This window comes from Oncorhynchus nerka, linkage group LG1 (assembly GCF_034236695.1).
Source record: "Oncorhynchus nerka isolate Pitt River linkage group LG1, Oner_Uvic_2.0, whole genome shotgun sequence".
NCBI lineage: Eukaryota > Metazoa > Chordata > Actinopteri > Salmoniformes > Salmonidae > Oncorhynchus > Oncorhynchus nerka.
The window spans coordinates 14,295,398-14,320,520 of NC_088396.1; the positions used below are offsets into that span (position 1 = coordinate 14,295,398).

Sequence of the window (25,123 nt, forward strand, 5' to 3'; positions counted from 1 at the left end):
AAATGAAGTGAAACAGCAATACTTCCTCATTTAAACCGTCAAGGCAGGGGACCTATATATTAACAACTCATTATGTTGTAAGTAACAACTCAGCTGCTTTAACAGCTTGCCATATTTGCCACAGATTTGTTCCTTAGACATCTGAAATCAAAGAGCAAATTTAAGGTATCCTTGTGGTCACGATAAACATATTTCATTGGATATATTCAGCAAAGGTACACAAAACGTGTATTATTTGCTTTTAGATATAAATGTATAGTTTACATATTTCACCATGTGAAATCTTCCTCACTGGCCTCAATTCAGTGTCATGCCCACCTCTCTCTCTCTCTCTCTCACACACACACACACACACACACGAGCCATACTTCCTCAATACAGAAATGAATTCATGCATGTATGCTCTGTCTTTCTCTCCTGTGCAAAGTAGGGAAGACTTGGAAGTGGAGTTTTGCCAAGCCTTTATTCAGTGGAACATTCTTGAGTGTCAGTTCTCCTCTGATTACTCTCTGCATGCAGGTTCAGAATAAATAGACTGGTCTCCCAGAGCACCGCTGGTGTAGAGCTGTATGATTCTCCATTCAGTCTGCACAGGACCAGCTACCACTCTTGCCACATACTAGGACAATTATGGTCAAAGACTCCAGCCAACCTAGTCAGAGACTGTTCTCTCTGCTACTGCAAGGCGAGCAGTACCGGAGGGCCAAGTCTAGGTCCAAGAGGCTTCTAAACAGCCTCTACCCCTAAGCCATAAGACTCCTGAACATCTAATCAAATGGCTACCCAGACTATTTGCATTGCACCCCCTCCTTTTTTACACTGCTGCTACTCTGTTATTATCTATGCATAGTAACTTTAATAACTCTACCTACATGTACATATTACCTCAATTACCTTGACTAACCGGTGCCCCCGCACACTGACTCTGTACCCCCTGCATATAGCCTCCCTATTGTTATTTTACTGCTGTTCGTTAATTATTTGTTCAGGTATTTTTCCTAAAACTGCATTGTTGGTTAAGGGCTTGTAAGTAAGCATTTCACTGTAAGGTTGTACCTGTTGTATTCGGCACATGTGACAAATAACATTTTATATGATTTGAAGGTCAAGGGTCAGCCCCTAGCAGAGTGCAGTGATGACTCAGATGGTAATCTCTTACCAGGTTTCCGGAATATAATACTATTTACTTCTTCAGGTTAACAGCCACTTGTGTACCCTGATGATACTTTAAAGTTGTGATCAGAATTGACCTGCTCTGCCCTTCATAGTCAAATGCATATACAGATTCCGTATCTATAATGAATACTCAGGGAGAAAAAGGTGTAGATTCACACGCAGAGCGCGGTAGGTGTTTATTTCACCTTCCCAGAAGGCAGGAATCGTGGTCACAGGCAGGCAATGGTCATACACAGGTAGGCAAACAGGCAGGTGAATCAGAACTAGGACTGAAGGCTATTACTGGTTCTCACAGCGTGCTAGGAAAAGGCTTAGTAGAGTCAAAACGAACAATACCTCACAAAGGCACAAACAGAATGATCTGAACTAAATTTGGAGCTGATGAGACCAGGTGAGTAACTAACACAGGTGAAATCAATGAACAAAAATGAAAGACAGGGCTATGTTCGAGAACACAGCGAAACAGGGCTACATTCAAGAACAAAACAGAACACAAGGTTGACTAAGAAAATAAATGTAGAACCTTACAGTATCTTAATTTGATCATCCTGATGTTGTTGCAGGAATTTTCCTGTACAGCAGGACATGCAAACTTATAGTGTATTCTAGGTTTTAAAAAATCTAAAGTTTGGCATTTCAACAATCTAAAGTTTGGCATGTATTAACCCATACATTTTTCCCCCCATTAATTATAATTTACATAACAATTTACATTTTCTGTTGCTGCAGAATTATATTCCTCCTGTGTGAAACTGGCTCAAATTAATATATGGCATCTGTAAGAGATGTAACATACACTGAGTATACCAAACATTAGGAACACATTCCTAATATTGAGTTGCATCCCGCCCCCTCCCCCCTTTTGCCCTCAGAACAGCCTTGTTATTTTATTGTGTTACTTTTTATAATTTATTGCTTTAGTTTATTTGGTAAATATTTTCTTAACTTTTTCTTGAACTGCGCTGTTGGTATACTCAGTGTATATATTTATTGTGTGTCTGTCATTGAGGGATATCATTGCTCCAGGGTGGCGCAGTGGTTAAGGGCGCTGTACTGCAGCGCCAGCTGTGCCACCAGAGACTCTGGGTTCGCGCCTAGGCTCTGTTGTAACCAGCCGCGACCGGGAGGTCCGTGGGGCGACGCACAATTGGCCTAGCGTCGTCCGGGTTAGGGAGGGCTTGGCCGGTAGGGATATCCTTGTCTCATCGCGCACCAGTGACTCCTGTGGCGGGCCGGGCGCAGTGCACGCTAACCAAGGTTGCCAGGTGCACAGTGTTTCCTCCGACACATTGATGCGGCTGGCTTCCGGGTTGGATGCTCTCTGTGTTAAGAAGCAGTGCGGCTTGGTTGGGTTGTGTATCGGAGGGCGCATGACTTTCAGCCTTCGTCTCTCCCGAGCCCGTACGGGAATTGTAGCGATGAGACAAGATAGTAGCTACTAACAATTGGATACCATGAAAAAGGGGTCAAAATAAATAATAAATAAATAAATAATTGCAAAAATCAGGGTACACAGCAGATAGGAACCTTGTTCACTCATGTGTATATATCCATGCCTCCCAACTTCAATACATGCAAGTTACGTTTGTGGATTTATCACTATACCCCACCCCCAGTTCACTACAGTCTGACTGTGCTATTGTTCACATATCCCTAGTTCCCTACGGCTCATTACACAAAGCTTAGCTGCACTGAAATGAAAAAAAGAAGACATCTCAGTCTGGAGGCTTGAGGATTTTGACCAAACAGAACAAATCAGCAAAAGCGGACACAATCCCAAAGTTTTTTGAAAGAAATAAAGTCAAACTGGTATTTCTGGCACTCCTCGCAGACTCAGCGGACTAAGCTCTGCCATCTATGAAAACAACTTGCAAACCTCTTGCTGACAAATTTAAGACTGTTTGAGGCAGGTTCATTAACCCATTGATTACCATAGGACAAAGGCATTATCCACACACAATGAGGAAGACCAGATGAGCTAAATTCTGATCGCATGACAACCACTGTAGGATCCGTTGGTGTGTAAGAGGGAAAGTTTATTGGTCCTTAAGACGTCAACACTTCCTCCCTTTTCCTTTAGCCTTGTATTTAGTCAAATACAGATGACAGGGATGGAGTTACATTACAGGGGTTAAAATTGAAATACATTTTTCAGTTTTGTTGTGGCAAACTATAGAACAAAGGTTTATACAGATGAATTACCCATACATTATACACCACTCGTTAAAATCATGACTTCATGCAACCAGATCAAAAGATATGAGATGCTTGGAGGCATCTTTATAATGTCAACAGTGCTGAAACCCAACCCCATTCGGCCCTCCTCTCTTATAAAGGAGGAGGGAGAGGCTGGGGGGGCTCACAGACACACTGGGTCTCAGGATGTCTATCACTGCTGCTACACACTCAGGAAGCAAACTGGAACCTTCCATCACTGCTGTTCTTCTCTAACTACCTGCACAAGACCAGCATTTTGGACATTGCACCTCACCCGGATCTGCAGCAGGCAGAAAAAGGCTTTGGATTGTGAGTCTACAGTGGAGTTTAGCTCAGTAAAAAGACAATCTGCCTATATGCATTCTTAGAAATGAAATAGTGGGAAAGTGTCTGATAAAAAATCTTAACATTTCAGATTAAAAACTAGTGCTACTTTATTTTAGATGGATCTGATGACTCGTTGTGCACTAATCTTGTGCACAAATATCAATTTTCAAATACTCCATGTTGAGCAATCGTGTTGTCCTCACTGAACATGAAGTAATTTGGTAGATAAATCATGTAGATGGTTGTTTAAATGTAAAAATGCTCCAAAATTGATCCTTGGTTGTCTCTCTCTGCTGGAAGGACAATGTTGTTCCCTGCTGTGACCTGGTTCCTGTTGGTAGCAGGGCTGTTGAGTGTCTGGGCTCAGGACTACTATGAAGAGAGAACAGTGAACAAGAGACCCAGGGGCAGGGGGGCCCAACTGCAAGCTCCAGCCATTGCAACTAACGTGCAAAAACATAATGGACAAGGTATGAGGGGGAAAAAACATTATCGTTTTTATAGTGTAGTTGCTCATTGCAAACAGTTGCCATTTCAAACAATGAGATCACAGATATCTTATTATGTCGCATTTCTGTGACCATAATTCATCAATCCAATAGAAATCCAAATTCCAGCTAAACAAGAGCTTGAGCATGCGTCATAAAAACACATGTTAAAGTTTGGCTAACACAGGTGAAGGTGAACACAGTACATTTGGCAAACACAGGTGGAGACAGTAGATAGATATCTACCCTATGTGCGGATGTCCTGGGATATACTACTGTACCTGCTATGTTCCCAAGGAGTTGATATCCTACGGCATTTTCACTCTATGTCATATTAACATGATTTAGCTTGGTCTTTCTGTCCATGTGAGAGATGTAATATCAAGACAAAGAATTCATTTTAGATAGTGTTTTTGGCATTTTGACGGTGATTGTCATAACTTTGAACGATTGCACTCATCTAAAAATGAGTGAAAATAGAAAACACAGGAACTCTTTATTTGAAGGGCACCTACATAAGAACTTCATAACACATTCATAACTCACAATGACCATTTTTAATAGAATGGCCTCTTGGTGCAATTGTGTGTCTTTGACTCGTCTTCACATGAACACAGCCATTTTAGATGAGGACTGCGGTCTGGAGCTTACCTTTCTGCTGGACAGCTCTGAGAGTGCCAAGGAGAACCATGAGCAGGAGAAGCGCTTTGCCATGGATGTGGTGGACAGGCTCCAGGCCGCCCGTCTGCAGACCGGGCGCAGTCTGAGCTGGAAGGCGGCCCTGCTGCAGTACAGCAGTCACGTCATCATCGAGCAGACCTTCAAGCAGTGGAGGGGCACCGACAACTTCAAGTCCCACATCACCCCCATTGTCTACATCGGCCACGGCACCTACACCACCTACGCCATCACCAACATGACCAAGATGTACCTGGAGGAGTCCAGCCCAGGCAGCATCAAGGTGGCCATGCTGCTCACTGACGGCATCTCCCACCCCAGGAACCCAGACATCTTCTCAGCTGCCGCTGACGCCAAGAACCAGGGGGTGAAGTTCTTCACGGTGGGCATCACCCGCGCAGCCAACGAGTCAGCCAACGTCGCCCAGCTGAGTTTGTTGGCCAGTTCTCCTGCCTCCCGATACCTCCACAACCTGCAGGATATTGACATTGTGGAGAAAGTCCTCAAAGAAATTGTGAGTATGATCTGCCTTGCATTGCTTCTCAAGAAACACAATGTTAGGTAGTGATGATGACACAATGATACAGTTGTGATTTACATGTAATCAGAGTTGAATTATACAAGATGTTGCAACCAAAATCATCTCTGGAGGCGTTTTTAACCCTCATACTACCAACTACCATGTTTTACATACAACTTAGATCATTTTGATCCAAAGAAGAAACTATTGGAAAAAGCAACAATCATAGAAAAAAATCTACTTAATTCTTATGAAAATATCATTAGACACGTAAATAATGTTATCTGTTTTTTAAAAACCAAAACAGACTGTTATTTTTGCAAAATTACAGTTAATTAGCATATTCTGTCAAACAAAAATATAAATGTTTCCCTTAAATAATGTGCAATTTTTTGTGCAATCCACATAAGTAAAAAAACAAAACAGATTTACCATCATCTGATTGTAGTATCATTTAGTTTTTAGAATTATGAAGTAAATACACATTTTGTCATAATCAAAAAGCATGCCCAAATCCTCAGTCACTTAAAACCAAATGTTTTTGCAACTTAAATACCATAACAAGTTGCACATATAGAATACTGGATGATATTATAGGAATTCTGGTATTTATATTACGTTTCCCGTAAAACATTTGTTTTAGAAGAATACACACCAATACAGCACTGTGTACATTCAGAGAGTAGTTGGTTCTGTATTACAGTTCTGCCAAGTATGCATACCGCTGACCGACTTTTATGAGCTGTTTTGACTGCAACTAGGGTACAGTATATGTAAGGTAATTTGGATTTTGTACATGGTCAAACCAGTTATAACCATAGCCGAGTACATAAGGTGCTTAATTTCTGCAGATGATCAGTCTATCTGTTCAAAATCCCTGATACAGGTCCCCCTCCACCATCTGAGGATAATTAATATTATATCTCCAGAGAATCCGAGATTCAAATTAATACTTTTTTAGATTTTCCAAAGAATAAATACTTTTTGGAGAATACACACCAATGCAGCTCTTTGTGTCGATTCAGAGTGTATCGGAGTTCTGTATTGCAGTTCGATCAAGTATTTATACCATTGGCAGAAGTTTATATGCCAAAAAATTAAGGTAATTTTGGTTTTGTACAAAGTCATAGAATACGTGGTGTAGAAAAGTACAATCTCAGGCGAGTACATGGGGAGTTATATCTCTGCAGATGATCTGTCTATCTGGTCAAAGTCACTGATACAGGTCCCCCTCCACCCTCTATAACTTGGATAACTTGTTATTATGTCTCCAGAGAAATCTAGATTCAAATAAAGGTCCTATCTATCAAGTTACTATAGGCGGAATTAGGTGTGTTTGGCTGTCGTGAAAATTACCCTAAAGGACTTTAATTATTAAGTCTATATGGATGCAGAAACACTAAACAATTATTTCGATTTAGATTCCTATGAACAAGTTGATTGACAAAGTCATGAACATTTTGAAGAATTCATTAAAAAATGATTCCTCTGCGGTCAAAATGACAGCAGGCGGTAGGTAGTATGAGGGTTAAGTAGGATCCAGACTGGAGCCAGAATGACTGACATTCCACAATTCGCAGGGATACAAATAGCAAGATAATGAATGGCTATGGATGAGAGTCATGGATTTGGTATTTTTGTTCAATGAGCAAACAGCTGTCTTACATTTCCCAATAGACATGCTGCTTACCATCTCTATATTGTGAGTGCATATCCCATGGGCTTTACTTTGACTGTTGTATGCTTCATGGGTTTTCTCAATAAGAGTAAACACAACCTCTTGCGGTCGCACCTTACATTCCTCTGAGGGTAAACAGTCAGGGTGCTTTCAGTGATACTCTTTTATCATACAATTTGGTTTGCATTTGTGTCATTGGTATTACAAGGGACTTTCTACACATTCATTTATTTCAAGTGGCAACATAGCCAAACAGAGCTTGGCACGGAACCATAATTCAAGAAACCCCAAAAGTCACTTGGACTCAGACACCAGGCTTTTCAAAGTCTAGTTTATACACCAAACAAAAATATAAACGCAACATGCAACATTTTCAAAGATTTTACTGAGTTACAGCTCATATAAGGAAATCAGTCAATTGAAATACATGTTTTATGCCTTAATATATGGATTTCACATGACTTTGAATACAGATATGCATCTGTTGGTCACAGATAAAAATAAAAATAAATTAAGGGCGTGGATCAGAATACCAGTCAGTATCTCCTTCGCATATAGTTGACCAGGCTATTGATTGTGGCCTGTGGAATGTTGTCCCACTCCTCTTCAATGACTGTGTGAAGTTGCTGGATATTGGCGGGAAAAGGAACGCGCTGTCGTACACGTCGATCCAGAGCAACCCCAAACCTGTTCAATGGGTGACATGTCTGGAGAGTATACAGGCCATGGAAGAACTGGGCCATTTTCAGCTTCCGGGAATTGTGTACAAATCCTTGCGACAGATCCTTGCGACAGATCCTTGCGAGTTAGGGTGGGCATTCTATGTGTTGTTCTAGTTTTGGTTTTCTATGTGTTTGGCCTGGTATGGTTCTCAATCAGAGACAGCTGTCAATCGTTGTCTCTGATTGAGAATCATACTTAGGTAGCCTGTTTTTCCCACTTGATTTGTGGGTAGTTGTTTTCAGTCTTTGTGTGTCTACACCAGACAGAACTGTTCCGGTTGTTTGTTTGTTGTTTTGTTATTCAGTGTTCAGTTTTCATTAAATAAGATGAAGACTTACCACGCTGCGCATTAGTCCTCACCTTATTCCACCGACGACGACCGTTACATGGTTTCTGACAGTTTGTGCATCTGTGGCACAAATTCTAGAGTGGCTTTTTATTGTCCCCCGCACAAGGTGCACCTGTGTAATGGATATGCTGTTTAATCAGCTTCTTGATATACCACACCTGTCTGGTGGAGGGATTATCTTGGCAAATGACTAACAGGGATGTAAACAAATTTGTGCACAACATTTTAGAGAAATAAGCTTTGTATGTAAAATTTCTGGGATCTTTCATTTCAGCTCATGGGACCAACAATTTACAAGTTGTGTTCATATTTTTGTTCAGTATAGTGAAACATGGGACCGGTGTGTGAAGAGGGGAGGCAAAAGTATGATACATTATGCTAGAGTTTACTAGTCCTGTAATCTAGTTGTAAATGTACCTGGTTTCGGTATGTTTTGGATGATACAGTATATGATTTCCTCTAATGGTTGTCACTGTTTATTCTCTCTCTACACAGACTGACCTGGCTGATGAAGGGGTAGGTACTATTACATTTTGATGCGTTGATACGCTGTCCTCATTCAACAAATACATAATCAAGTTCAGGGACCCTGAATTAAATAAGAATTTATTCTTAAGGGACTTGCCTAGTTTAAAAAAAAAGGTTAAATAAAAACAAATACAAAAAAAGTGTCTTATCCAGTTACATGTTGATTCTGAAACCATGTCTTGCCTTTTTGAAGTGTCCCCCGGCCCAACAATGTGCCTGTGAGAAGGGCGAAAGAGGACTCAGTGGCTTAGCCGTAAGTACTTTTTCTTTCCTTTCCAAACGCAGAATACTTTTCCTTTGAAATTTAAGAAGGTGATATATTCCTGAAGGGCTGAATTCAATTAAACATCCCAAATAGGAATCTTACAAGATTCTGATATTGTGGGTAATTGCTTGGTTTTAGATACTTCCAATAATTGCTTGCTTTTTTTCTAAGTTACACCCAGTGGTCATAGAAAGCTGTCTTTCTTGCATCTCCATTACCAGCATTCTGAAAATAGTCCAAATGCTACAGGACAAGACAGATTTTTGGTTGTTTTTCTTCATGAATTTCCTTTAAGCCTCAACTTGTGTTGCCTGTCCTGTCAAGTTGTTGCACATTTCCCTTCCCACATAAGATGTCCCCCATGGAAGCCATGGGCATCTTATGAAGACCTTTACTCGCAATAAATCAGGACCTTTGTCATCGGAAATAACACTTACTACCTCCATTGTCAGCTAGTCAGAGTTGGAGAATGTTGGAGGGGTGTCACGTCCTGACCTTAGTTCCTTTTTTATGTCTCTTTTTTAGTTTGGTCAGGGCGTGTTTTTTTGTTCTAGTGTTCAGTTTCTTTATTAAATCTACCATGAACACGTACCACGCTTGCACCTTGGTCCTCTTCACCTTCTTCCACCTATGACAACCGTTACAAGGGGGCTTAAAGTGTAAGATTAGGTTATTCTACACAGTAGTTACTTAAGTAAAACATACTTTAATGTACTACTTAAGTCGTTTTGGGGGGAATCTGTACTTTACTTTATTTATATTTTTGACAACTTTTACTTCACTACATTCCTAAAGAAAATATTGTACTTTTACTCCATACATTTTCCCTGACAACCAAAAGTACTCATTACATTTTGAATGCTTAGCAGGACAGGAAAATAGTCAAATTCACGCACTTATCAAGAGAACACATGGTCCTCTTTTGTAAATAATGTCTGAGTGTTGGATTGTGCCCCTGGCTGTCTGAACATTTAAAAAACAAGACAATTGTGCTGTCTGCTTTGCTAAATAATAGGAACTTTAAATGTATACTTTTGCTTTTGATACTGAAGTATATTTAAAATCAAATACTTTTAGACTTTTACTCAAGTAGTATTTTACTGGCTGGCTTTCACTTGAGTAACTTTCTATTAAGGTATCTATGACAATTAGATACTTTTTCCACCAATGCTTCTAATCATCAGAACAGACTAGAGGCCCCCTTCTGGATGGATGACAGCCATGTTAATGTTCGGGTCCTCAGCATCTGACAATTAGTCTTGTGCTGACAGACAGCTGCATGATCAATAACCAGTGGTGAAAAAAGTACTACTAAAGTGTTATACTTGAGGTAAAGTAAAGATAGCTTAATAGAAAATGACTCAAGTAAAAGTCACCAAGTAAAATACTACTTGAGTAAAAGTTTAAAAGTATTTGGTTTTAAAAAATACTTAAGTATCAAAAGTAAATGGAATTGATAAAAGTATAAATCATTTCAAATTCCTTATATTAAGCAAACCAGACAGCACAATTCTTTTTTTATTGGCGGATAGCCAGGGGCACAGTCCAACACAATTGACAAACCAAGCATTTGTGTTTAGTGAGTCTGCCAGATCAGATGCAGTAGGGATGACCAGGGATGTTGTCATGATCGTTGAATTAATGGACCAAGGCGCAGCGAGCATAGAGTTCCACATGTTTATTAGATGAAACTCACAGAAAACAATAAAGTGACGCAATCTGAACCGTGACACTAATCTAGTGCTCACAGGCAACTTGACATAGACAAGATCTCCTCAAAAACCCAGTGGGAAAAGGCTGCCTAAATATGATCCCCAATCAGAGACAACGATAGACAGCTGCCTCTGATTGGGAACAATACCAGGCCAACATAGAAATGAGAACTAGACTACCCTCTCTAGTCACAACCTGACCTAACCAAAATAGAGAATATAAAGGATCTCTAAGGTCAGGGCGTGACAGATGTTCTCTTGATAACTGTGTGAATTGGACAATTTTCCTGTCAAAATGTAACAAATACTTTTGGGTGTCAGGGAAAATGTATGGAGTAAAAATTACATTCATTTTGGGGCCTCCCGGGTGGCGCAGTGATCTAGGGCACTGCATTGCACCACCTGTGCCACCAGACACTCTGGGTTCGCGACCAGGCTTTGTCACAGACCTTGACTCACTGCTGATCATTTGCAAGACATGTTTTGTTCGAAAGTGAGTTAAATGAATCTTGTGTTGTTACTTCATTCCACAGGGGAAGAAGGGTCGCCCTGGAGATGATGGAGCCCCTGGTCTCAAAGGATTGAAGGTCTTTGATTTGTTATGATTCTTTTTAATTATTTAATTGATCTACATACCTGTTGTGTTCCTGATGTCTTTCTAAAATCAAAGATACAGCCAATTTCCATATACTATTCTTGTATAGACATACTGCATATTCCTTATAGGAGTAATAATTTAAGGCTCAGGCTCCCAGGTGGCGCAGAGGTCTAAGGCACTGCATCTCAATGCAAGAGGCGTCACTACAGACCCTGGTTCGATTCTAGGCTGTATCACAACCGGCCGTGATTGGTAGTCCCATAGGGCGGCGCACAATTGGCCCAGCGTCGTCCAGGTTTGGGGTAGGCTGTAATTGTAAATAAGAATTTGTTCTTAACTGACTTGCCTAGTTAAATATAAGTTAAATAATCTAAATGGAATAGCTCCAGTAATATACGGTAGATTGCCATGTTCTCCTTTCCTTTTAGGGAGAGGGAGGACTAAGTGGACTTCCAGGTCAGGATGGCGGAGAAGTGAGTGATACACTTAAACACGTAGTACTTCTTATATGAAATGTTCATATACAAAAAAAATACATCAAACCCTATAAAAAAAAAATGTCCATTAATAATAATCCACATTTCCTGTTGCTGCAGCAAACTGGCTTGAATTAAGATCCTACATCTGTAGGATCATTTATCAATGCATTTATCAATGCACGTACAGCTGTTGCTCACAATCGAACCTATTCTACTGTGTTTGTTTGCAGGGAAAATCTGGTTACAAAGGAGAGAAGGTATGTCATTCAAGATGTCATTACTATTTATGTTATTTTGAAGCTACAGTTCATTCATATGACATATTGCTTTCATTACACAGGGTGAGAGAGGCGAGTGTGGCACTCCGGGAATGAAAGGGGACAGGGTAGGTATGAGTAATCCACTTTATCTGTTCTCTGAGTCATTCTTTTGTTCTGTTGGTCATACTACAGGTTGATTTATACAGGACCTTTCTTTACTGTCTCATTGAATGTCCACTCCCAGGGTCCTGAGGGCCCAATGGGCACCAGAGGAGTCAGAGGTCTCCAGGTGGGTAAACAACAGCGACATGTACCTGGGAAGTGGCCATGTTCAGATCAAAGTGTTCTACTTTTGTGAAACACCTGTATGAACGCATGTATACCCGCTCCATGCTCCACTCCCCTCCCGCACACACACACACACACACACACACACACACACACACACAATGTAGTTGATCATGTCTGTAATCTCTGTAGATCTTCCCAGCAATTAACATCCGTATCTGGGTAGCCTTCACTTTATGTCCCGATGTGAATTGTGCACCTTTGTTATGGAGTGTTCTTTGTTCCTCCCCAGGGTTTACCCGGTCCACAGGGTGATGTTGGACCTGAGGGCCCTCAGGGTAAGAAGGTTAGTAAGGAGACACCTCATCACACACATCTGCTGTCGCCTGTACACTTCCTTTTAAGGGAACTTTCAAAGAGAGGTTCCTGCCACGCGTTGTACTACCTGAGAGTCGAGGGGCATGTGTCTCTCTCCCTTAATAGGCACCTGTGGAAAATACTGGCCCGGTGCCAGTGCCTTCCCCTTCACTAATTCAGCAGTGTTGGGATTAATGCTAGTTTTCACATTCATACTCAGGTTCAGTTAATGGCAGGAGTCCTGTGTCTAAATATACGGTACACTAGGAACTGCCTAAAGCACTGTCTACCTCCTTACCAGTCCTCTATCGGGATTGTCAAGGCACTACAGCTATAAAAAGTAAAATGTTCTCTCTCCATGTGAGAACATGCAGGTTTCCGGTGGAAAGAGAAAAAAGGGTAAACAGAATGTTAAAGACAGATGTTGCTCCCATAATATGAGTATGTTAACTGTACGTGTTGAGATTTTAGCAGCCTAGTGATTTATCTCTTACTAATTGAATCAGCTCCACCATCGAAGACAAACTTTCAAAACTGTATGGATAATTGTGGAAAGAGCCATGTTTATAGTCTACCCTGTTAGGAATATGTTTTAAGAGAGGAATGTAAGGTGTTGAGCATTTAACGGAGGTCAAATGTGATTGATATGGAGGTGTGGACTGAAACGTGTGAGAGATCTGCCTTGCTTTGGGAAAACATTTTAAGTGGTTATCTCAGCTTTCTGCTTAACAGGCTCCACTTTGTTGTTTCTTGTTTAGGATGAAATAACTCCTAAATCGTGAGTAAATCTCATGATGACTGCAAACTCTCCAACAAACCATTGCCTCCAGTAAAATAGCTCTTAATTGTTTTGAGACTAGATGTTTTTGACTACTTTGAGTCAACACCTCAACTGAGACAATGTCTGGCTTTAGGATGTGCCCTGACTTGTTTTAATTTGGAGGGGTAAAATAGTTTTCCCACTTTTCCATATACAGTACAGTTCCGACAATAGCTCCCCACTGGGTATTCACTGGTTGAATCAACGTTGTTTCAACATAATTTGTCAGCGTATTGTGTCATGGAATCAACGTGGAAAATACATTGGATTTGAAAAAAGTAATCAACCAGTACTGTTTTCATCTCATTTCAACCAGCGTTGTAAACATTGAAATTAGGGTTAAACTTAAATACATTGACTTAACAGAATCTTACAGTGCCTTCAGAAAGTATTCACACCCCTTGGCTTTTTCAAAATGTTGTTGTGTTACAGCCTGAATTTAAAATGGATAAAATGTGAGTTTTTTTTGTCACTAGCCTACATACAATTCCCATAACGTCAAAGTGAAATTAGGTTTTCAAAATTAAAAAAATACTAATAAAATATGAAATGCTGACATGTCTTGAGTCAATAAGTATTCAACACCTTTGTAATGGCATGCCTAAATAAGTTACATAATAAGTTGCAAGGACTCACTGTGTGCGCAATAATAGTGTTGAACATGATTTCTGAATGACTACCTCATCTCTGTACCCCACACATACAAATTATCTGTAAGGTCTCTCAGTCGAGCAGTGAATTTCAAACACTGATTCAATCACAAAGACCAGGGAGGTTTTCCAATGCCTTGCAAAGAAGGGCACCTAATGGTAGATGGGTAAAAATAAGTTAGAGCAAGGGTTGCCTTCCAGAGAGACAAATTGTAACATTCTCTGTTTCACGGAAACATGGCTCTCTCGGGATATGTTGTCGGGAATCAGTTCAGCCAGCGAAATACCTTATTTAAGTAAGTATTCAGACCCTTTGCTATGAGACTCAAAATTGAGCTCAGGTGCATCCTGTTTCCGTTGATCATCCTTGAGATGTTTCCACAACTTGATTGGAGTCCACCTGTGGTAAACTCAATTGATTGGACATGATTTGGAAAGGCACACACCTGTCTATATATGGTCCAACAGTTGACAGTGTATGTCAGAGAAAAACCAAGCCATGAGGTCGAAGAAATTGTCTGTAGAGCTCCGAGACAGGATTGTTTCGAGGCACAGATCTGGGGAAGGGTACCAAAAAATGGATCCCAAGAAGACAGTGACCTCCATCATTCTTAAATGGAAGAAGTTTGGAACCACCAAGACTCTTCCTAGAGCTGGCCGCCCGGCCAAACTGAGCAATCGGGGGAGAAGGGCCTTGGTTAGGTAGGTGACCAAGAACCCGATGGTCACGCTGACAGAGCTCCAGAGTTCCTCTGTGGAGATGGGAGAACCTACCAGAGGGACAACCATATCTGCAGAGGGACAACCATATCTGCAGCACTCCACCAATCAGGCATTTATGGTAGAATGGCCAGACGGAAGCCATTCCTCAGTATAAGGCTAGGGCTGTTGCGGTGACCGTATTACCGCCACACCGGCAGTCAAATTCCACATGACTGTTTAGTCACAGTAATTAGGCTTCTCAAATCAAATCAAATCAAAGTTTAGTCAAAGTTTCACCTTACAGTGAAATGCTTACTTAAAGTCTCTAACCAATGGTGCGGGGAAAAAAGGTACAGTGAGGGAAAAAAGTATTTGATCCCCTGCTGATTTTGTATGTTTTCCCACTGACAAAGAAATGATCAGTCTATAATTTTAATGGTAGGTTTATTTGAACAGTGAGAGACAGAATACCAACAAAAAAATCCAGAAAAACGCATGTCAAAAATGTTATAAAATGATTTGCATTTTAATGAGGGAAATAAGTATTTGACCCCTCTGCAAAACATGACTTAGTACTTGGTGGCAATCACAGAGGTCAGACGTTTCTTGTAGTTGGCCACTAGGTTTGCACACATCTTAAGAGGGATTTTGTCCCACTCCTCTTTGCAGATCTTCTCAAAGTCATTAAGGTTTTGAGGCTGACGTTTGGCAACTCAAACCTTCAGCTCCCTCCACAGATTTTCTATGGGATTAAGGCCTGGAGACTGGCTAGGCCACTCCAGGACCTTAATGTGCTTCTTCTTGAGCCACTCCTTTGTTGCCTTGGCCGTGTGTTTTGGGTCATTGTCATGCTGGAATACCCATCCACAACCCATTTTCAATGCCCTGGCTGAGAGGAGGTTCTCACCCAAGATTTGACGGTACATGGCCCCGTCCATCGTTCCTTTGATGCGGTGAAGTTGTCCTGTCCCCTTAGCAGAAAAACACCCCCAAAGCATAATGTTTCCACCTCCATGTTTGACGGTGGGGATGGTGTTCTTGGGGTCATAGGCAGCATTCCACCTCCTCCAAACACGGTGAGTTGAGTTGATGCCAAAGAGCTCCATTTTGGTCTCAGCTGACCACAACACTTACACCCAATTGTCCTCTGAATCATTCAGATGTTCATTGGAAAACTTCAGATGGGCATGTACAGTGGGGAGAACAAGTATTTGATACACTCTCGATTTTGCAGGTTTTCTACTTATAAAGCATGTAGAGGTCTGTCATTTTTATCATCGGTACACTTCAACTGTGAGAGACGGAATCTAAAACAAAAATCCAGAAAATCACATTGTATGATTTTTAAGTAATTAATTAGCATTTTATTGCATGACATACTTGTAAGTATTTGATCACCTACCAACCAGTAAGAATTCCGGCTCTCACAGACCTGTTCGTTTTTCTTTAAGAATCCCTCCTGTTCTCCACTCATATGTATTAACTGCACGTGTTTGAACTCGTTACCTGTATAAAAGACACCTGTCCACACACTCAATCAAACAGACTCCAACCTCTCCACAATGGTCAAGACCAGAGAGCTGTGTAAGGATATCAGGGATACAATTGTAGACCTGCACAAGGCTTGGATGGTCTACAGGACAATAGGCAAGCAGCTTGGTGAGAAGGCAACAACTGTTGGCGCAATTATTAGAAAATGGAAGAAGTTCAAGATGACGGTCAATCACCCTCGGTCTGGGGCTCCATGCAAGATCTCACCTCTTGGGGCATCAATGATCATGAGGAAGGTGAGGGATCAGCCCAGAACTACACGGCAGGACCTGGTCAATAACTTGAAGAGAGCTGGGACCACAGTCTCAAAAAAAAACATTAGTAAAACACTGCGCCGTCATGGATTAAAATCCTGCAGCGCACGCAAGGTCCCCCTGCTCAAACCAGCGCATGTCCAGGCCCGTCTGAAGTTTGCCAATGACCATCTGGATGATCCAGAGGAGGAATGGGAGAAGGTCATGTGGTCTGATGAGACAAAAATACAGCTTTTTGGTCTAAACTCCACTCGCTGTGTTTGGAGGAACAAGAAGGATGAGTACAACCCCCAAGAACACCATCCCAACCGTGAAGCATAGAGGTGGAAACATCATTCTTTGGGGATGCTTTTCTGCAAAGGGGACAGGACGACTGCACCGTATTGAGGGGAGGATGGATGGGGCCATGTATTGCGAGATCTTAGCCAACAACCTCCTTCCCTCAGTAAGAGCATTGAAGATGGGTCGTGGCTGGGTCTTCCAGCATGACAACGACCCGAAACACACAGCCAGGGCAACTAAGGAGTGGCTCCATAAGAAGCATCTCAAGATCCTGGAGTGGCCTAGCCAGTCTCCAGACCTGAACCCAGTAGAAAATCTTTGGAGGGAACTGAAAGTCCGTATTGCCCAGCGACAGCCACGAAACCTGAAGGATCTGGAGAAGGTCTGTATGGAGGAGTGGGCCAAAATCCCTGCTGCAGTGTGTGCAAACCTGGTCAAGAACTACAGGAAAGGTATAATCTCTGTAATTGCAAACAAAGGTTTCTGTACCAAATATTAAGTTCTGCTTTTCTGACGTATCAAATACTTATGTCATGCAATAAAATGCTAATTAATCACTTAAAAATCATACAATGTGATTTTCTGGATTTTAGTTTTAGATTCCGTCTCTCACAGTTGAAGTGTACCTATGATAAAAAATTACAGACCTCTACATGCTTTGTAAGTAGGAAAATCGGCAGTGTATCAAATACTTGTTCTCCCCAGTGTATATGTGCTTTCTTGAGCAGGGGGACCTTGCAGGCGCTGCAGGATTTCAGTCCTTCACGGCGTAGTGTGTTACCAATTGTTTTCTTGGTGACTATGGTCCCAGCTGCTTTGAGATCATTGACAAGATCGTCCCGTGTAGTTCTGGGCTGATTCCTCACCGTTCTCTTGATCATTGCAACTCCACGAGGTGAGATCTTGCATGGAGCCCCAGGCCGAGGGAGATTGACAGCTCTTTTGTGTTTCTTCCATTTGCGAGTAATCTCACCAACTGTTGTCACCTTCTCACCAAGCTGCTTGGCGATGGTCTAATAGCCCATTCCAGCCTTGTGTCCCTGACAATCTTGTCCCTGACATCATTGGAGAACTCTTTGGTCTTGGCCATGGTGGAGAGTTTGGAATCTGATTGATGGATTGCTTCTGTGGACAGGTGTCTTTTATACAGGTAACAAACTGAAATTAGGAGCACTCCCTTTAAGAGTGTGCTCCTAATCTCAGCCCGTTACCTGTATAAATGACATCTGGGAGATAGAAGTCTTTCAGATTGAGAAGGGGTCAAATACTTATTTCCCTCATTTAAAATGCAAATCAATTTATAACATTTTTGACATGCGTTTTTTTTCTGGATTTTTTTGTTGTTATCTGTCTCTCACTGTTCCAGTAAACATGCCATTAAAATGATAGACTGATCATATCTTTGTCAGTAGGCAAACGTACAAAATCACCAGGGGATCAAATACTTTTTCCCTCTGTGTGTGTGTGTGTGTGTGTAAAGAAATAAACAACAGTAAAAATAAATTTGAAATAACAGTAGCAAGGCTATATACAGACACCTGTTAGTCAGGCTTATTGAGGTAGTATGTACATGTAGGTATCGTTAAAGTGACTATGCATATATGATGAACAGAGAGTAGCAGCAGCGTAAAAGAGGGGTTGGGGGGGCACACAATGCAAATAGTCCAAGTAACCATTTGGTTACCTGTTCAGGAGTCTTATGGCTTGGAGGTAAAAACTGTTGAAGCCTTTTTGTCCTCTCCAAGCTCTGATGCTGCTGCTGGTCATTAGTAGCCTACCAAACTTGCTAACTGCTTGGTACTCAGCAATCCATTGTCCCTCTAATCACTCTGACATCAATGCAAATTTCTATAGACTATGCAATTAAGGCAGAAAACAGAGTGATGGCTGCTAATAAAAAGAGGAGGCTCCCATCAGCTTTCAATAGGCTAGGCCTACTATATTTATTTCTCAACCTTCCTAATATTAAGCGCATTGCTAATATTTACAACATGAGTATAACCTACCTGGCTGGCATGAAAATAAACCATGGGGAAAAACGTCCTCCATTCGCTATTTAAGTGCATAGATGACATGTATTTTTTTCCCGATGCACCTGTTTCGATACAGGTGCATGATAATGGTCCATTCTAAATTTTTATTTTATTTTTTATTTCACCTTTATTTAACCAGGTAGGCTAGTTGAGAACAAGTTCTCATTTGCAACTGCGACCTGGCCAAGATAAAGCATAGCAGTGTGAACAGACAACAGAGTTACACATGGAGTAAACAATTAACAAGTCAATAACACAGTAGAAAAAAAAGGGGAGTCTATATACATTGTGTGCAAAAGGCATGAGGAGGTAGGCGAATAATTACAATTTTGCAGATTAACACTGGAGTGATAAATGATCAGATGGTCATGTACAGGTAGAGATATTGGTGTGCAAAAGAGCAGAAAAGTAAATAAATAAAAACAGTATGGGGATGAGGTAGGTAAAAATGGGTGGGCTATTTACCGATAGACTATGTACAGCTGCAGCGATCGGTTAGCTGCTCAGATTCAGCTGATTCCAGAGTCACACCCAAAACAACACCGCCAGAGAAGAGGTAGACGGAGCGGTCTTCTGGTCAGACTTCGAAGGCGCACACACCACCCACCGCTTCCAAGTATATTACTCGCTAATGTCCAGTCTCTAGATAACAAGGTAGATGAAATTAGGACAATGCTTGCTTTCCAGAGAGACATCAGGGACTGTAACAAACTCTGTTTCACGGAAACATGGCTCTCTCGGGATATGCTGTTGGAGTCGATACAGCCACCTGGATTCTTTGTACGTCACGCCGACAGGAATAAACATCTCTCCGGGAAGAAGAAGAGCGGGGTGTATGTTTCATGATTATCAACTCATGGTGTAATTGTAACAACATACAGGAACTCAAGTCCTTTTGTTCACCCGACCTAGAATTCCTCACAATTAAATGCAGACCATATTATCTCCCAAGAAAATTGTCTTTGGTTATTGTCACAGCCATGTATATCCCCCCTCAAGCCGATACCACGATGGCCCTCAAGGATCTTCACTGGACTTTATGCAAACTGGAAACCATATATCCTGAGGCTGCGTGTTTTGTGCTGGCAAAACTCTGGATCACTGCTACTCTAACTTCCACGATGCATACAAAGCCCTCCCTCGCCCTCCTTTTTGCAAATCCAACCACGACTCCATTTTGCTCCTCCCTTCCTATAGGTAGAAACTCAAACAGGATGTACCTGTGTTAGGAACTATTCAATGTTGATCTGACCAATTGGAATCCACACTCAAGATTGTTTTGATCATACGGACTGGGACATGTTCCAGGTAGCCTCAGAGAATAACATTGACGTATATACTGATTCGGTGAGTGAATTTCTAAGAAAGTGCACAGGAGATGTTGTACCCACTGTGACTATTAAAACCTACCCTAACCAGAAACCGTGGATAGATGGTGGCATTTGCGTAAACTGAAAGCATGAACCAACACATTTAACCATGTAAAGGTGACTGGGATTATGGCTGAATACAAACAGTGTAGTTATTCCCTCTGCAAGACAATCAAAGAAGCGAAATGTCAGTATAGAGACAAAGTGGAGTCGCAATTCAACAGCTCAGACACAAGACGTATGTGGCAGGGTCTACAGACAATCACGGACTACAAAGAGAAACGTCACGGACACCGACGTCTTGCTTCCAGACAAACTAAACACCTTCTTTGCCCGCTTTGAGGATAATACAGTGCCACCGACACGGCCCGCTTACACGGACTGTGGGCTCTCCTTTTCCATGGCTGACGTGAGTAAGACATTAAACGTGTTAACTTTTGTAAGGGTGCCGGCCCAGACAGCATCCCTAGCCGCGTCCTCAGAGCATGCGCAGACCAGCTGGCTGGGGTGTTTATGGACATAGTCAATCTCTCCCTCTCCCAGTCTGCTGTCCCCACATGCTTCAAAATGGCTCCCGTTGTTCCTATACCCAAATAAGGCAAAGGTAACTGAACTAAATGACTATCGCCCCATAGCACTCACTTCTGTCATGAAGTGCTTTGAGAGGCTAGTCAAGGATCATATCACCTACTCCTTACCTGTCACCCTAAACCCACTTCAATTTGCTTACCGCCCCAATAGGTCCATAGACGATGCAATCGCCATCACACTGCACACTGCCCTATCCCATCTGAGGAATACCTATGTAAGAATGCTGTTCATTGACTATAGCTCAGCATTCAACACCATAGTACCTTCCAAGCTCATCATTAAGCTAGAGGCCCTGGGTCTCAACCCTTTCCTGTGCAATTGGGTCCTGGACTTCCTGACAGGCCGCCCCCCAGATTGTGAAGGTAGGAAACATCTCCACCTCGCTGATCCTCAACACTGGGGCCCCACAAGGGTGCGTACATAGCCCCCTCCTGTACTCCCTGTTCACCCATGACTGCGTGTCCATACACGCCTCCAACTCAATCATCAAGTTTGCGGACGACACTACAGTGGTAGGCTTGATTACCAACAACGACAAGACAGCCTACAGGGAGGAGGTGAGGGCACTCGGAGTGTGGCGTCAGCAAAACAAACTCTCACTCAACGATCAACAAAACAAAGGAGATTATCGTGGACTTCAGGAAACAGCAGAGGGAGCACCCCCCTATCCACATGATGGGACAGCAGTGGAGAAGGGGGAAAGTTTTAAGTTCCTCGGCGTACACATCACAGACAAACTGAAATGGTCCACCCACACAGACAGTGTGGTGAAAAAGGCGCAACAGATCCTCTTCAACCTCAGGGGGCTGAAGAAATTTGGCTTGTCACATAAAACCCTCACAAACCTTTACAGATGCACAATTGAGAGCATCCTGTCTGGCTGCACTCACATAAACATCTGCTAACCATTTGTATGTGACCAATAAAATGTTATTTGATTTGATTTGAAATCAAGAATAGTCTGATGCGTAACAAAATTAGCCTATCACTTGTGAATTATATATTATCACTTGTGAATGATGCACAGCATAAGAAACAATGTATTTTTTTGCAACTTTTAGTCACACACCTCATGTAGCCTACCCATAGGCCTATATGCTGCCACAAACACTCAAACTGGACAGTTCTATCTCAATCTCTTCATTCAAAGACTCAATCATGGACACTCTTACTGACAGTTGTGGCTGCTGAGCATGATGTATAGTTGTCTTTACCTTCCTGTCTTTTGTGCGGTTGTCTGTGCCCAATAATGTTTGTACACTGTTTTGTGCTGCTACCATGTTATTCTGCTGCCATGTTGTGTTGCTACCATGTTGTTGTCATTTGTGATCATTTGTGTTGTCGCTCTTTCTGCCATGTGTTGTGTCTTTGGCAAATTAAGTGATATGACATTCATTCTATAAAATAATTTATAATATTAACTTTAAATTACCTGATTGAGCAATCTAAATCTTTTAAGGAGTCGGGGGTGAGAAAAATTTTATATAGCTTTATCTTCCGAATAAACTCTTAAAGACCTAGTAATATTTTACATCAAAGCAGTGGGGTTAATCATCATCTTAATTCAGTCTCATCTGGTGATTCTTGATCTTCCACGCCCTGTAACCGTTGAATCAGTGAAATTTGTTCCACCATTGGGGGGCCAGAGTCAGCGAACAGTTTTGACTGGGCTGCGCCTGTAATTGGAATTTACTTCCTCAGTGGTAGGGAGGCGAGCAGGCCAGAGGTGGATGAACGCAGTGCCCTTGTTTGGGTGTAGGGCCTGATCAGAGCCTGGAGGTACTGAGGTGCCGTTCCCCTCACAGTCTCCGTAGGCAACACCATGGTCTTGTAGCGGATGCGAGGACTTCAACTGGAAGCCAGTGGAGAGAAGCGGAGGTAAGCGGGGTGACGTGAGAGAACTTAGGAAATGGAAGTTGAACACCAGATCTGGGCTGCGGCGTTCTGGATGAAAATGATAGGGGTTTAATGGCACAGGCAGGAGCCCAGCCAACAGCGAGTTATCAGTAATCCAGACGGGAGATGACAAGTGCCTGGATTAGGACCTGCCTGCTTCCTGTGTGACCTGTACTCTGCGGATGTTGTAGAAAACTCAAAAGCATGAACCTATCAGATAAAGGCCACCGCCTTGATCCAGGCAACAAGTTGAGAACTTTTAAAATGTTGTCCAGGATCACGCCAAGGTTCTTAGCGCTCTGGGAGGAGGACAAAATGGCAGTTGTCAAAACCGTGATGGCGAGATCATGGAATGGGCAGTCCTTCCCGGGAGGAAGAGCAGCTCCGTCTTGCCAAGATATTCAGCTTGAGGTGGTGATCAGCGTCATCCACACTGATATGTCTGCCAGACATGCAGAGATGCGATTCACCACCTGGTCATCAGAAGGGGGAAAGGAGAAATGATTAATTGTGTGTAAAATCATCTGCATAGCAATGATAGGAGAGACCATGTGAGGTTATGACAGAGCCAAGTGACTTGGTGTATAGCGTTGTGTTGTGTTGCTACCATGTTGTTGTCATGTTGTGATATTTATTTCCGTGTTGTGTTGTCATGTTTTCTGCCATGTGTTGTGTCTTTGGCTATGCCACAGTCGTGATATGACATGCTATTCTAAAAATAATTTATAATATTAATACTAATATTACCTGATTGAGCTAATCATGTAAATGTAATTAAAGTAGAGTTGTAGGCACCAGGTTAAGCAAAAAATTTTATATAGCTGTTATCTTCCAGAATAAACTCTTAAAGACCTAGTAATATTTTACATCAACAGCAGTCAATATTAATCATCATCTTAATTCAGTCTCATCTGAAAGTTGTAAATCTTCTTTGAACCCTGGCTAACACGTTGAATCAGCAATACAAAATTGGGTTTAATTATTTATTTACAGTGGGGGAAAAGTATTTAGTCAGCCACCAATTGTGCAAGTTCTCCCACTTAAAAATGAGAGGCCTGTAAAAGTCATCATAGGTACACTTCAACTATAACAGACAAAATTAGAAAAAAAAATCCAGAAAAACATTGGAGGATTTTTAACAGAATTTATTTAAATTATGGTGGAAAATAAGTAACAGTGGTCACCTAAAACAAAAACAAGTTTGACCTCTGTCATGCTCTCACAGACCTGTAAACTTCTTCTTTAAGAGACTCAAATCTTATCCTCCATCATTGTTACCCTACATTAATGGCACCTGTTTGAACTTGTTATCAGTATAAAAGACACCTGTCCACAACCTCAAACAGTCAGACTGACAAACTCCACTTGGCCACTGACCAAAGCTGTCAAGAATTACACATACACCAGAAACAAAAATTATATGTAAAGGAAAACGTGCACCAGGCTGCGAAGACTGAATCTGCAAAAGGTAAGCAGCTTGGTTTGAAGAAATCAACTGTGGGAAGCAATTATTTCCAAATGGAAGACATACAAGACCACTGATAATCTCCCACGTGCTTCATCTGGGATCCACAGTTGCCAAGATCTCACCTTTGAAGTGGGGGTCAAAATGATCACAAGAACGGTGATAGCAAAAATTCCAGAACCACACGGGGGGACCTAGTGAATGATCTGCAGAGAGCTGGGACCAAAGTAACAAAGCCTACCATCAGTAACAAAATGTTCAAACTCAAATCCTGCAGTGCCAGAGGTGTCCCCCTGCTTAAGCCAGTACATGTCTGACCTCTGAAGTTTGCTAGAGAGCATTTGGATGATCCAGAAGACTGGGAGAATGTCATATGGTCAGATGAAACCAAAATATAACTTTTTGGTAAAAACTCATCCCATCACGAATATTCGTGTTTGGAGGACAAAGAATGCTGAGTTGCATCCAAGAACACCATACCTACTGTGAAGCATGGGGATGGAAACATCATGCTTTGGGGCTGTTTTTCTGCAAAGGGACCAGGACGACTGATCCGTGTAAAAGGAAAGAATGAATGGGGAAAAGGAAAGAATGAATGCCATGTATCGTGAGATTTTGAGTGAAAACCTCCTTCCATCAGCAAGGGCATTGAAGATGAAATGTGGCTGGGTCTTTCAGCATGACAATGATCCCAAACGCACCGCCCGGGTAATGAAGGAGTGGCTTCGTAAGAAGCATTTCAAGGTCGTGGAGTGGCCTAGCCAGTCTCCAGATCTCAACCCCATAGAAAATCTTTGGAGGGAGTTGATTTCAGTCCGTGTTGCCCAACAACAGCCCCAAAACATCACTGCTCTAGAGGAGATCTG

The 25,123-nt window shown here is 41.9% G+C and overlaps 1 protein-coding gene across 1 annotated transcript in view; it reads left to right on the forward strand.

Moving 5' to 3' along the window:
• Window positions 1-3,543: 3,543 nt before the first annotated feature.
• The window catches only part of col28a2a (collagen, type XXVIII, alpha 2a), a 39,588-nt gene continuing 18,008 nt past the window's right edge, over window positions 3,544-25,123 (forward strand). The window contains exons 1-11 of the mRNA XM_065006971.1: window positions 3,544-3,702; window positions 4,021-4,190; window positions 4,826-5,400; window positions 8,652-8,672; window positions 8,878-8,937; window positions 11,195-11,248; window positions 11,688-11,732; window positions 11,969-11,995; window positions 12,079-12,123; window positions 12,243-12,287; window positions 12,579-12,632. Of these exons, the coding sequence (XP_064863043.1) occupies window positions 4,025-4,190; window positions 4,826-5,400; window positions 8,652-8,672; window positions 8,878-8,937; window positions 11,195-11,248; window positions 11,688-11,732; window positions 11,969-11,995; window positions 12,079-12,123; window positions 12,243-12,287; window positions 12,579-12,632 (1,092 nt within the window). The 5' untranslated portion in view covers window positions 3,544-3,702; window positions 4,021-4,024. The remainder of the gene's footprint in view (window positions 3,703-4,020; window positions 4,191-4,825; window positions 5,401-8,651; window positions 8,673-8,877; window positions 8,938-11,194; window positions 11,249-11,687; window positions 11,733-11,968; window positions 11,996-12,078; window positions 12,124-12,242; window positions 12,288-12,578; window positions 12,633-25,123) is intronic.